The 13,765-nt window shown below is 51.4% G+C and overlaps 1 protein-coding gene across 3 annotated transcripts; it reads right to left on the reverse strand.

Moving 5' to 3' along the window:
* Nucleotides 1–5,268: 5,268 nt before the first annotated feature.
* Nucleotides 5,269–8,868, reverse strand: LOC117852829 (auxin response factor 18). 3 transcript variants are annotated; one of them, XM_034735110.2, is made up of 4 exons: nt 8,620–8,868; nt 7,225–8,439; nt 6,189–7,084; nt 5,269–5,663 (listed from the first exon to the last, which is right to left on the reverse strand). In XM_034735110.2, exons 2-4 carry the CDS (start codon nt 8,314–8,316, stop codon nt 5,591–5,593), a joined length of 2,061 nt encoding a protein of 686 aa, XP_034591001.1. In that variant the 5' UTR covers nt 8,317–8,439; nt 8,620–8,868; the 3' UTR covers nt 5,269–5,590. The 3 variants fall into 3 exon arrangements, with proteins under 3 accessions (XP_034591001.1, XP_034591002.1, XP_034591000.1); XM_034735111.2 differs by having other exon boundaries at nt 7,225–8,499; XM_034735109.2 differs by lacking the exon at nt 8,620–8,868 and having other exon boundaries at nt 7,225–8,613.
* Between the last annotated feature and the right edge of the window lie 4,897 nt (nt 8,869–13,765).

Consider the following 13,765-nt stretch of genomic DNA (forward strand, 5'->3'; position numbering starts at 1 on the left):
TACTCTTGACCAGTACCAGTACTGCATTGTTTTTCTTTGCATGAGTTGACAGAGCTTGTTCTACTACTACGCCACGTTGAAAGAGCCAATTATCAAGCCAGCGAGTAGCGCCGGAGAGAGTACGTCGTGTAATCGTACAAATACATACCTACCTGTATAGTATAGCACATACCAATGTCAAACTTCATGTCATCATGACGGCCGGCCGGCCGGGTACTGCTGTATACTATTCCACGGCCTACTATTAGTATAAAACGGCCGTGGACCGTGGTACATGTCTTGCAACAAAGGACTTTTTAGTCGTGATCTTTTGATGTGTGCCAGATTTCAAATTAAAAGATCCCCTGTTTGTCCATATATATGAATGTTCGTATAAAACATTGTATATACAGCTCGACTTGTTTGTTTTACATGTAAAGTAATTTGGTCACGACCACAAGGTTATGTATCTAATATAAGGGGCATGTTTAGTATTGTACAATTTTGTAGCTCTAAGATTTATATACGTCGGATCTAGTGACCGGCAGTCCATTAGGAGGTTACTCAGGTGGTAGATTTATAGGTGAGGGAGATCCTAAGATTAAGAACTCGAATGGTAACATAGAAATGCAAGGTTTAGACATGTTCGGACCTTCAAAGAGTAATACACCACGTCTTGTGTTCTGGTGGATTGTATTGCTAATTGTAAGTGCAAAGAGTTTATGTGTCCTTGGAGGGCGCCCCTAGCCGTTGACCTAGGGTTACGATCGGATAGTATCTAATTCTAGTCGGTTGTTACATGGAAAGCAATCTGAGTCGATTTACAGCAAGTATCCCGTCATATCCTAGCAGAATCCGTTCACCCGGACTCCGAACTTGTGCTCCACATATCTTCATGCCTTAGCCCGCACGGCGTGGTCAGGCGGGCCCACCTATCAGGACCGACCAGTATCCTAATCCCGATGTGTACCCTTCTTCCTCGATATAGAATTCGAAGTTTGCAATAGAAAATGAAATGATCTATAAGTATATAATTTTAACCTAAAACACTAACAAAAATTGCTCAGCTAAATGTCTTCGGTGTACCTACTCCACCTCTGGGAACTTTTGGAGCAGAAATTCTTAAAGCGGGAGAGATGCACACTAAAGATATTTGATTGAGTATATAATAGCGTTTAGAACAATCTAATTATTAGTTCATCCTAAACTACATCTATCTAGTATTTCAAAACAGAGGGCGTATGTTATTGTGCCACATAATTTTGTCCTAAAACTCCAAATTATGTATTTTGTGCTGGAGTATTTCAAAACAGAGGGAGTATGTTTTTGGGCCACATAATTTTGTCCTAAAACTCCAAATTATGGATCTTGGAATTTGAGCCGTGCCAAACAGCCTGAGTACGTAGTGAGAGTACGACTAATCCTCAGTTCATTGGTGCAGGACAGATTGACATTGGAACGGACGGCCGGCCAGGCCCGGCCCCTAGCTGATGTTAACTTCTCTGGTCTTACAACTTACCTCGTTCTTGTTCAGTTGTTCTGTTTAACACTGGCGGACCTAGTATTGATTCCCGGGTATTCCCGGGAATACCCTACTCACCTGCCAAAAGATCAAGTATATGATACGCATATACATATGCATTGTCACAAATGAGCTATATTTGTTACAAATGAGGTATATCTTTGTCTCTTCGGCCATTCTAAGCCAAATAACCTTCCCAGCAGCTAACAGGCCTAATAACGCTTGGCCAAACTCGATCCATCTTTAGCACCATCCGTCCACAACACCACCACACGGCACTCCATGTCGCAGCCTCGCAACGCATGTTTGCATCGCCTCATCGGGCATCAGGTCGACCAAATAACCTTTATCCTTCGAATCACCGAAACAAAAACCCTCAATTTGCAACACAGGAGTGAGCTGTGAGCGCAAATGAGAGCGACGAGCACCCGGAATCGCGTGGCGGCTTCCAACGGCTGCGGCGCTAGCCTGTAGACAAGCCATGGCGGCACAGCGCCACCCCAGACATGCATCTGGTATCCTATTCGGTTGAAGATTTTTCTTCATCGGATTTTTGTTTTCTTTGGAGGTAGGGAATACTCTACTCCAAAATCAAAAATCCTAGGTCCACCACTGCTCCTGTTTAAGTACTACTTTGACGTCTCTATCATGCCACGCAGATATTTGGTTTATTAGGTACCTCTGCTACTTTGACCTCTCTGTTTTTTAGAAGCAAAGGGTGATGTGTACATATTGTCGCGGTGCTAGCGTACGTTGCCACGAGCATGCATGATACTACACTCCAAGCACTTGGATGAGGTTATAGTAGCAACTAGTAGACTACCAAGGACTCTCTCTTCCACGGTTCCCTGTAAGCCTTGCACCTCTATTGGGTAATGCCAGAGTCGCAGCATCAAGGTTTGACCCAAATTGAGCGAAGGCGGCCACTTCGCGACATTGTGCCAATTCCAGTTTTGAACTACCGCAGACTTGTTTCATAGCTTTCAACCAAAATTCGTGACGTTGCACCGCGCCGGCCGCACGTGTGGTACGTCAGTTGCGTAGATAGCTAGGCCGCTCCCGTGACGGAACGGGCAACCGTGTCCGTGCCGGGCACGCAGCCACGCACGCACGGGTGCACGCTGCACGTCGCCGTACGTGGCGGACTCGCCGCGCGCGGCCGCCGGCCGGAGCCCCGATCCGCTCCACCCCGCCGTATCCCGCATCGAGTTCTCGACCGATCGAGAGCGCGCTCCGCGTCGCTGCCTCGACCCCTCGCTCTCGGCTCGGGTGGAACGCGGGATCCGCACGCCAAGCTGCCGCGCCATTGGTCGATTCGGTAACCCGACATGTGGGCTGGTTGCATTGGTGGTGGTGGTTATTCGCGACCCGATTAAGCACCCTGCACTTGCTGACTGAGCCTGACTGCTCGTTCGGCTTTGGCATCCCATGATGTGTTGATTCACCTTTTCTGCGATGGCGCCATGACGGACTTGTTGGTCCATACTAGTACACTATACTACAAGAAATCCGACGGTTCATGGCTTGTCCGTGTAGAATCGCCTCTGCCGGAACGGATTATTTGCCAGTCTCGCTCGCTGTCACTGCTCGGCTTTGCATCAGCGCGAGAGAGAATTTCTCACCCCACTAGGCACTTGTAGTCTCTTGCATCGTCAACCATAGCACGTGACAATGTCCATCCCCAGCGGCATAGCCAGCCTTTTTCCTTCCCTTTCCTGGTTCCCAACGGGAAAGCATCGCCGTTTCTGGCCGTCGCTAGCAGCCTGACTAGCAGAGGGACCAAAGGAACGCGCCATTAGTAAGCTGCCCGATCCGGAGTCCGGACACGACGACACGACATCTAGTCGACACCAGCCAAGCAGAAAGCGACGCCACTCGCGGCCGCCACCACTCGCGCTCGCCGACACACAACGCCAACGCCCACGACGACGGAGAACCAAGCTGCATGGCATCAGCTGCCGTTCTGGCGTGTTCTGGTCGAGCGTCCTTCTCACATCTCGACATCGCTATCAGGAGCAGCATGCAGCTAGCGGTTCGTTCCGTTATTATTTTTGACCACGAAACAGCGCCGCGCGTACCATCCGCCAGACGTCGACGCATGTGGCGCGAACCGTTGGCGCCGGAGACGGGCACGTACGCGCCGTGCGGCGGCCGGAAGCTAGAGAGAGCCAGCGGGCCACGCCACCGCCGCAGGGACAAGCGTCCGGGGCGGCGGCGGCGGGCGGCGACCACTGTAGCCGGGTACGTCGCGTCGCGGGATTCAACAACGCCGGCCGGCCGGCCGGCCGGGCGTTGCTTCTCCTCGCGGCACTCATCAACGTAGCCAGACCCGGCCAGCTAGCTGCTAGCTAGTTCTGTCTCGTGCCGTCGTGCGCCCGTGCGACGACCGTGCGTGCGAGAGCCCTGCATGGATGGGGGGATGGCGTGCTTGCACGTACGTCCCTGCAGTTTTCTGAATTCCAAACTCCGTACAGGTACAGGTACAGCGGCGCTCGCTCGCGACACGGCTGCCTGTAGATTCGCCGAGGTTTCACTGTGCCGGTACTCTTCAGTAGTTCACCTTTCTACCTTTTCACCGTACCAGTGTGCAGAGGATGGCGGCCGGTAACGAGAATGCAGAGCCGTACTGGTACGTGCGTGCGAAGCCCGATCACCTCGCGCTCGCGGAAATGTCTTCGAGATCAAACGCGTGATCGTACATGAGGAGCACGGCAGATATGCCAAAGATTGAGCGATCAGCAGTGCAGGCTGGTTGGAGTCTTCAGTCTTGGAGAGGGTAAAAGGCGGCGCGCAGCTGAAAATGGTAAAAAACACCAGGAAAAACACCTCATCCGGTTGCTTCTTGCTTGCTTAATTTGCTTTGCTTCCCAGAGGGACCAAACAACAAAAAAAAAGCGAGCATTTTTTTTCCCTGAATGTATTCATCACAGTAAAAAGACATGTACTTACTGTTGCACCTTTTTTAGTACTTTTTACACATGCAAAGGTTCGTTAAAAAAGAATACGGATCGAGATCGAGCGTACCTACCTTCTTTCTGCCCAACGCTACCATTTACACTTTCCACCCGTGCAGATGAACCCGAGAGGATATAAAGTGAAGGTAGCAGGGTACTTCACCCCCGCGGAAAGAGATCACTGCGGAACGGAATTACGGAGCGCAAGCCATGTACGCAAGGAGCACGGCCGCCTGTACGCGATCCCAGGGGCACTCAGCGCTGCGGCCCGGAGAACGGAAGTGGCAGTAAAAGGTGAAAGCGTAGAGAGGAGTAGAGGACTGGATCACAGCGCCGGCCGCCGGGGGCGGCTCGGTGACGGTACACGCGCACGGCGGCCTGGCTGATCGCCTCTGCCGTATCACAGGCCGGGGTCGGGACACGCATCGACTCGCTACATCTCCATGGCTGCGGCTGGCCGTCCCTCTCCTTGTCCGGGGCTGTACACCCGCGATCTCCGTAGGATTTCCCCCCGGCAGCGACGGCAGAAGCAGAAGACACTGGTACGTCATGACTACTAGTACACTGTCGAAAGTCGAAACATTCTTACAGAGCAGCAAGGCGACACGGCTGAAAACAACCGACAGCAACTGGTTACTGACGGTGGAAAAAAGAACTGAGAATTTGATGTGAAAACCAAGCCAACCTATGCCGCCAGTCCATCCTGAAGCACGGCATGCCTTTTATTAGACGGAGGTACAGACAGAGTCACGGAACAGAGATTTCAGAATTTTCAGACAACCAACCAACCAACCAACCACCCAACCAAACACCTTCCCAAAACTTTCAGGAATCGCATTCGCAAAGCAACGGTTTCGTGGCAGAGTACATCCATGACAATATCATCAGTGATCAGATGCAACAGCGATGATCACTTCAAACGACAATAGGGCGTAGAGCTAATCCGGCAAATCTGCCGGTAAAATTATGGGTCCTGCGATGATTACACGCACTCGGTCCCGTTCCGGGAGCTCCAATCGACGGAAAACCAAACTGAAACTGCCTCTCCTCTTTGAAATTGCACCAGCAATTGGAAGTGGAAATTTGCCACCACGCTCCTCCAGCTGTACAAGTGACGAGAGCTTCTTCCATTCCCCTACCTCGCTAAGCTATCGCTGCTTGCCGTGTCCGTTAGTATGGTCAGCCTCCGAGTGGTTTTCGTGAACTCACTGCAAATTATTCAGAAAAAAATTTGAGCTCACTAGTATAGCCTGAGCAGACAATGTGGGAATTCAAAAAACAAAAATAAATTTTGCAGAAGATGAGACTTGGTAATGATGGGTCCTCCAACTGCCTGGATGCACTATTGTCCTAGTCCTAGCTTGAAGCAATTTAAGTCAAAGTACCATAAGGATGCTTCCAAGGAATGAACACCTAGAGTTTGGTACTGCAGGATAACTGTGTCTAGATATAGTACTAATTGGTAAATTCTAACAAAAAAATTGTAGTACTAATTGAGAAGTCTAGCACGGTCATGGACACAAGGACACTAGTAATGCTCAGCTTGTCGAGGCTATCAAATACACATTGCAGCGTAAAGTATCAGGAAACTTGAAAGATGGTAGCTAGGCATGTATTGTGCTACGGTCTAGTTATTTTATTTGTGAATACAAAAGACAACACATCTAATTCGATTCATGAAACAAATCTAATGTTGAACAGAAACAAACATTTTAATCCAGAATCATACGAACCTGAAAGGCTTATCTCCAGTGTGTTTCAGTGCCCCAGATGCATCACGGTAGAAAACATGACTCATCAACTCAGCTTTCTCAATACCAAACATGTCAGCAAGCCTCTGATATAGCTCCTCATATGACCCAACATCAGAGAGGTCAAGTGTGCGCCCAACATCCTCTGACTGCATGAATACCTTGCAGTGCCCGGTTTCCAACCCGAGATCAAGTACCTTGTTATCTTGGCACGATGGGGCTCCTCCACTGGACGTGCCATCTTGATTGCTTCCGGGGCTTGAAATATCGGAGTTGCTCACTGTCTTTTCGGCATTGTCATCAGAAGGGCTCTTTTTAGGAGTTGACAGCGGGAAGCCCCCAGCAGTACCTAATGATATCTGCTGCTCAGTGAGTATTGGCTTCCCGAATAGCATCAATTGCGGCGGCGCCTTCTTGACATCTGATTTCTTGTTCTGTGGGGTGCCAATGGTCAGCAAGCACGAGATATCATCTCGAGCTGCCGGATGGCCGATGATAAGCCCAGCTGCGATCCTCGGCTGCATGCCGTGATCGAGATGGTGAAGCCCGTGAGGTGACAGACTCGACTGCAGTTTGTTAAGGTGGAGATCTGATAAAGATATACCAAATTGAGCATGCCTGGCTCCCTGTATGCCTGCAGGAGTGCCATCCGGGAAATAGCACATAGGACCAACCCCACGGCCAAGAGGGCTCCCATGGAACATCGGTGTCGGAAACTGGCCCTCGAGCGGAAGCTCTGGGTACAATGGAACGCACAGCTTCTTCCGAGGTGGCGAGAAAGGAGAAAGATGAATGGCTGGCATGTTCGAGACAAGCTCAACCAGCCATGGGCTCACCCTCTTCACGTTCTGTAACAAGTCCGGTTCATCCCAAGCGACCTGCAAAAGCCATCCCAAACAAGTGATCAGCATTGTGATTTGTGAAAAAACTCTGCACACTCCTAAGCATCAAGTAGAGTAAGATGATGGAATTTTGAGATGCCGTCCTTGAGAGTACATTGACAGTTATGGAGATCTACCTGAAGAAGCCTCCAAGGTGAGTTGGGCCATCTGATGGGGTCAGCCACCTGCACGGCCGAGACCGTGCCCATGAACCAGCTGATCCTGGACGAGTCCTCCGTCTCAAAGGCCATCTTGAACCTCATGCCGGCGCACCACTGGGTGCGCATCGCCGCTCGGACAGCCCCCGCCTTCACGCAGAACTCCGGCGTGCTCGCCCTCGGGTAGTAAACCACCTCAAAGGGTTGGCCACTCACGGCGAGTTTAGATGCCTCGACGACCTCCTCCGGCCGCACCCGCACTCTGACCTTTCCCCTCGTGGCCATCATCTTGTTGCCGTCCTCGTCTCCTCTCAAGAACATAGAGAATCCCCCGTAATTGCCGCCCGGCGGAGGCGGCTGATGCAGGAACTCCGGCCCTCCGATGCCGCCTTTCTTGGCGCGCCGGATGCCGACGCAGAGGTCCCCGTTCTCCGTCCTCATGAACACGATCGAGTCCCCGGCGACGAGCTTCTTCTGGTTCACGAAGGTGCTCCACCCGGTGGTGAGGAGGTGGCGGCGAGGCGTGCCGCGGTAGATGTGCCGGAACTTCCAGACCACGCCGTGCACGTCCTTGGCGAGCACGGTCTGGACGGGGGGATCGGCCGAGTAGTCCAGCCGCGGGAAGATGGTCTCGGCGCAGTAGCGCGGCACGGAGAAACCCCCGCCGTTGTTGGCGTCGGACTGCGTGAGCGTCTTGGCGAACGACGCGGGCTTGTCCTCCTGCCCGCCCGCGGCGGCGCCAATGGCGTCTTCGGCGTCGGCAGCGTATCCGGACTCGTTGGGCCGGACGGGGGCGAGGCGGATCTTGGCGAAGACCTCGTCGGTGTCCGGATCGGCCATGAAGCGGACGGCAGCGACGCGGCAGAGGACGAGGGCCGGGACCTGGCCGGCGGGGAGCTCGACGGGGCCCTGCGCGTGCTCCGCGTGGCCCTGCGGGAAGTAGTACACCTTGGAGTGCACCGCCGGCATCTGGACCATGCCGCCGGAGCAGGCGTGCCACAGCTGCGGGTCCATGCACTTGTCGCTCTCCCGCTCCCGCTCCATGGCCGCCGAGTCCACGAAAGTAATCATCTTCACCTCCCACGGCTACCCGGAGGCAAGAATCTCAGCGGAATTGAGCAATTCCCACCCACCGCGACAGCCTTTTGTGGGTGAAATTTCACGCCGCCTCCACTAGCACGAGAAGCCTTTCCGCTGCACAGCCACCATCACCACCACCATCATGATCAGCAGAGTCTACAGCTGAAAAAAAGGCTGGGAGGAAAAGAAGCAGCAGAAGGGGGAGGAGGGGAAAGGAAGAGAGAATTTCGCCTCAGAAAATCTTGCGGGGAAAGGGAACCCCAACCAGCACCACAGGTTCATCCGGTCACTCACCTTTCGCAGCAGCTCAGCTCAGCTCAGATCCCTCCAAAGCAAGGGTAACGACGAACCGGGGGGCAAAATCGGCACAGTTCTTCTCCCCCCCTCCTCTCCCCCTCTCTGCAAGCTCTGCAGCGTTTGCCTCCCCACAGGCTCTCAGGTGAGCAGCAGGCTCAGATTCCCCCAGACTGCAGCTGACATGGGGGCAAAACAACTAAATAGAGAGAGAAAGGGTAGGGACCTAGGGAGAGAGAAAGGCAGTCAAGGCAGCTCTGCATCTCAAGCAAGTACCACTGCCTACTAGTAGTACTAACTCCTGGTTAGTGGATTAATTAATTGTTTATTATTACTTTTCAGTTGCACAACCCAAAGTGCCAGGGGTAATGATATTTTGCGCACGATTTGCTGCATCATTATACCATTATATCCATTGCTGTCTCGTTGGCCTTCTCTTCTCTAACAAGCTCTTTTGTTTTCTCTCAAAAGGAACTAAATAAACGGGACCACACGCCAAACCTACAAAATCAACAAGTCGTGTTGTTTTCATCTTATATTTATTTTCCCCCAGACTCGTGTCGTCCAAATTGCATTGGACGTACGTACGTGGCTAAGCTTGTAGTATAGCTATATGTATAAGTTTGTGCGTATGGTATTTTCTATTTTAATTATCAAGTATCAAAAGTTTTTTTAATAGCTGCCTTGAAAAAAAAAATCAAATCTAACAACGCACCAGTTGAGCTCAAACGGATTTACATGACCAGCGGCCTATTTCCACAGCTTTCTCGTGACCTCAAGCATGAAGATTTCGCAAAACGCAGCAAATCCGTGACTCTTTCTTCCGAAATGAAACTGCTGCAGCCTGCAGCGATTCTCATGACGAATAGTAACAAAGCAGAGAGAGAGAGAGAGAGAGAGAGAGAGATGTTCAGCTTCAGCTTCAGTTAGCGCAGGTCATGGAATGCAGGAATGGTGGTGTGCGACCGATGGTGGCCGAGCCACGTGTGGCGCCGGGAGGAGAGGGCGCGATCGGATGGGATCGCGAGATGCTTTGGTCGGGGCGCGGGGGCCGTCGGTCGCCTCGGGATCCGCGTCGCGTGGCCGGCGCGCACGGGGCGCCCCGGTCGGGTCCGGGTGCCCATCGCTCTGCTGCTCGCGCTCGGACTCACGCGCTTGCCAGCTCGCCCGGCGGCATGTGACGGTCGCTTTGCTCCCTTCTCAGCCCATGTCCATCCATCCGCCCGGGGGGTAGCTGGCTCGACCATGCAGCGCAGCAGTGATCTTCCTTGGAAAACCGGCAAAAGCAGCAGCAGCGCTATCATGCTACGCGCACAAGAGTTCACCTCGGCGGTGGGGGATCAAACGAGTTGCGAGTTTCTGTTGGAGCTGGGTGGTGGCGGTGTGTTTTCGCCCTAACATCTCATCGCGGACTAACGTTGTCTTTGAAAAATGAATGGAAAGCGTCCTTACCATTTCAAATCATGTGGCGCGCGTAACATCAATATTTTTTAAAAGATGTGATTATATTAAAATAGGAAGAGGCACGTATTAGACGCTAGAACATGCAGCATCAATAGTCATACGATAGCAGTAACTCTTCGTCAACCTTAAGAATTTGCTGACTCAATTTCTTTGAGGTGCTTATCAGCTTATAGGGTAGGGTAGAGTGTGCATGTAATATATGGCTAAGTACGCGTGCATATATGTAAGGTCTATGTCTGCATTGCGTTTCGGAAAAAGAAGTTGGACCAACACATGAACACACGCGCCACACAACATACAACTCAACTCAGCACTAATATTAACTATGTGCATGACTATGTGGATGGACCATTTCCATTCAAAAGCATATGATCGAGAAAGGCTACCAAACGACGTTTTTTTTTCTTTCCTTTTTTTTAAGGAGGCGCCATACCAAACAACGTTTGGATGGCTCACTCATAAAATTGAACTATCTTATGAAATAACTTTGCACGTGACTATTGCGCACAAAGTAGAAAGTGAAATCACAAATCTGTTTAGATATTATTTTCCATTGGGGAGAAGGTCGTGGTTTAATCACTCGAAGTCACGGACTCCCACAAGTACGCCCTGAAGAATAAGGAGGGCGAGCTGAGCCGCATGCACGGTGCGCATCATCCTCGTCAAATTTCAAGAAGAAGAAGAGAGCACCGATCACGAACGCAAATGGATCAAGTTGCCGCCGTGTCCTCGACACGCTCTAAAATTCTGACGTACATGCCGCGCTGCTGCTGCCGTTTGCGATGCTGTCAAAATCTCTCGTTCAACCACCGCCCAAACCCAAATATGGTGCCCATCAATCTCCCATTTATATTCGTCCCAAACACACATGGGTTGGATGATGAGGATTGAACAGGCCAAACTCTTCCTTTTAAGAAACAAAACGAAATGACACGAATTCAAAGTCATTTCTCGCTACTGCTGCCGTTGTTGAGCTTGACCGATCAACAAATCACCTGGACCGACAGACAGATCGATGATCACTTTTTCTGCAGTTATCAAGGCCTGAATTTTTCTGTCGGTTCTCCGATTGGATCTTCGCCTGTTGACAGGGTCCATCGCAGACGGAAAAAGATAACAGCAAGCAAGGCGAAGAGAAAATCATCGGCAGTTCTAGCTCGGCGATTAGTTCAAGTGTCGTTGAATGATTTGGACCGACAGGCGTGTAAAGATGTGGTCAAATCATTCGCTGTCGAGGGCATTACTTCGTTCGGCTGCCTGCCGCCGATTGGTCGCGTCGGAATGACCACTGTAGAGGCTCAGGTCACCTCGATGGGTTGGACTTGGACTCGTGCTCGGTTTGGTGCCTGATGTTGCCCGGTCATTGCCAAATTAAGTACACCGGATTAGGTGTGTGGCGAGAGACAATTAGTTAAGATGAACAATCCTATTTGTTTGCTGGGATTTTTCTTCTCTGAATTGATCGTCAGTGTGTGTGGACGGAATTGATGGGTGTCATCTACTGGTCACGGAGGCACTTGATTAAGCGGTGGTTGCAGATTAGGAGTAGGATTAAGAATTTAACAAGGGTGGCATCATTGGTAAGCAAGATCCTGCCTCCCCCACCCCAAATTCCTGTCCCATTCCTCGGCAGACAAGTTGCAGCCTAGCTGGTGAGCACCTAGATATCCATCCAATCCCCTGCCAAGTGCCAAGGGACCAGCATTAGGCCATGATTAGGCTACTAATACCGGGACAAATCACACGCCCATCTGCAGTTCCGTCGTCTTCCTCTCTCTCTCGGCGGATCACTGTCTTGTCTTTGCTAGAATCTTGCTGTCGGCACTCCACGAGTCCCTGAGCCAGAGAGACTGCTCATCACCCGGAGCAGGAGCAGAATTTGGCCGGTACACCAACCGTTGGTGACGTGCACTTTGTTAACTGGGCGAGGGCGGCATTAATCCGAGGAGGACTAAACCCAACCATGAAAGATACATCTGCTCTGCGACAGCCTAGCCTAGTAATAATTAGGTAAAGGTGACATAAATAGGAGAAGTCTTAGAAGGCACAGGAACTCGAAAAAGGATTTGGATATGCATGCTTGAGCTTGACCGGCTAGTGAGAGATGGGTTGGGGGGGGGGGGGGGGGGGGGGGGGGGGGGCTGGAGGATGGAAGCTACAGAAAGCAAGTTTGATGCATGTCCGGATCACACGCTCATCCGATCTGTTCTCCGGTGTTGTGTGTTCCTCCTCCATCCACAGGATGTCATGGAGACCTCTTTTATTTTTGTCTCTCTCGTCTCGTCTCTGACCGTGAGGTCACACGACAACAGTACCGTAGCTGACAGATGGTCACTTTATGCCTTGCCTAGAGCCTACGGGGCACTAGCTAGTACCTCATCCCCATCCTCCTAGTAGACAGTTCATGTCACACATCAGAAACGATACTGCATCGATGCGTTGGTTCATCAGGGCCATGGCAAGGCTTTTTTTTTTCTGCACAGATGCAATCCGAGGCTCACACGCGCATGCTTGCAGTGGCAGTTCGCGTGCGCAACTAAACCCATGGACAGCAAGCAGCCAAGTGAGGGCGCAGCTGGCCATGTGCCGCGGCCGCGGGCTGCCGAGCTGTCCTCGCGTGCGCCGGGCGTGGCGTCGCGGTCGCGGTCGCGCACAATCGGAGAAAGAGAGGGGAGCCTGGAGCCTCACCCGGCGGCCGCTTTTTGACCGCGCAAAAGCTAAAGGCGGAGGAGCACTGGCGCGACACGAGCCAAAGCGGGCGGGCGAGCGCGCCCGGTCGGGGTGTGGTCACGTCCGCGGGGTTAATGATGTGCTCGTACGCGTGCACGCACGCAGACATGCCTGTAACTCTCACCGGTACTGTTTGGTCTTAGCGAGACGTGTCCATGTCGAAGACGGCACGTATTTATAGCAGTAGGCCTACTAAGTGTCAAATAATGTCCTACTCGTTCTAAAATTTATTGATGTTGTTTCTAGTTTTGTCATAACTTTTACCTAGTCCGTAGAAAAATAAATTCATACATATTACAAATTCAAAATAAATACATCGTTCATGGTTGATTTTCATTTATAAGACTAATATGGCGCTGCACGTTATGGTTTTTTTTCAACAAACTTGGTAAAAGTTAGAGAAATTCGATTAAGGATAAAACTGAAATGCCTTACATTTTATAATGGAGAGAGTGGTAAGCAAGTTCTAGTTGTAGTACTAGCGTCTAGAACAAATGTTGGATGCAGATGAGCTTATGTTTGGAGGATTATGATTCCGGGAGCGAGAATTTCACATGAATTTGTTCAATTCCGTTAAATTTGCGGAAAATTAAAAAGGCTCATGTCATGGGTCTAGCTGGACAGCATCGTGCGGTTTGGGCTCCTTCGCAGAGGTGTCGCCTGACGTGTGGCTCCGAGCACCGCTGCCCCCAACGCCTTCAAACATTTTCGGCCCCGGTATGCTTTGGCCACACCCGCGACGTCCGTCTCAGAACGACTGGGCTACGTTCAATTCCCATCCCGTGGCCCCCACCCTGCTTTGTTCGGTAACAGCAGATGCCGCTGCTACAAGCAAGTACACATGCCCAAGCAACGACGCATTTTTTTTACACGTTGCTGTCCACCGCGAGGAGCCGATGACGACGCGTCACCGCGCCGGTTTTCTTGTAATAGAAGGTGCACACGAACCCCT

The sequence above is a fragment of the Setaria viridis genome, chromosome 4, assembly GCF_005286985.2.
Source record: "Setaria viridis chromosome 4, Setaria_viridis_v4.0, whole genome shotgun sequence".
Lineage (NCBI taxonomy): Eukaryota > Viridiplantae > Streptophyta > Magnoliopsida > Poales > Poaceae > Setaria > Setaria viridis.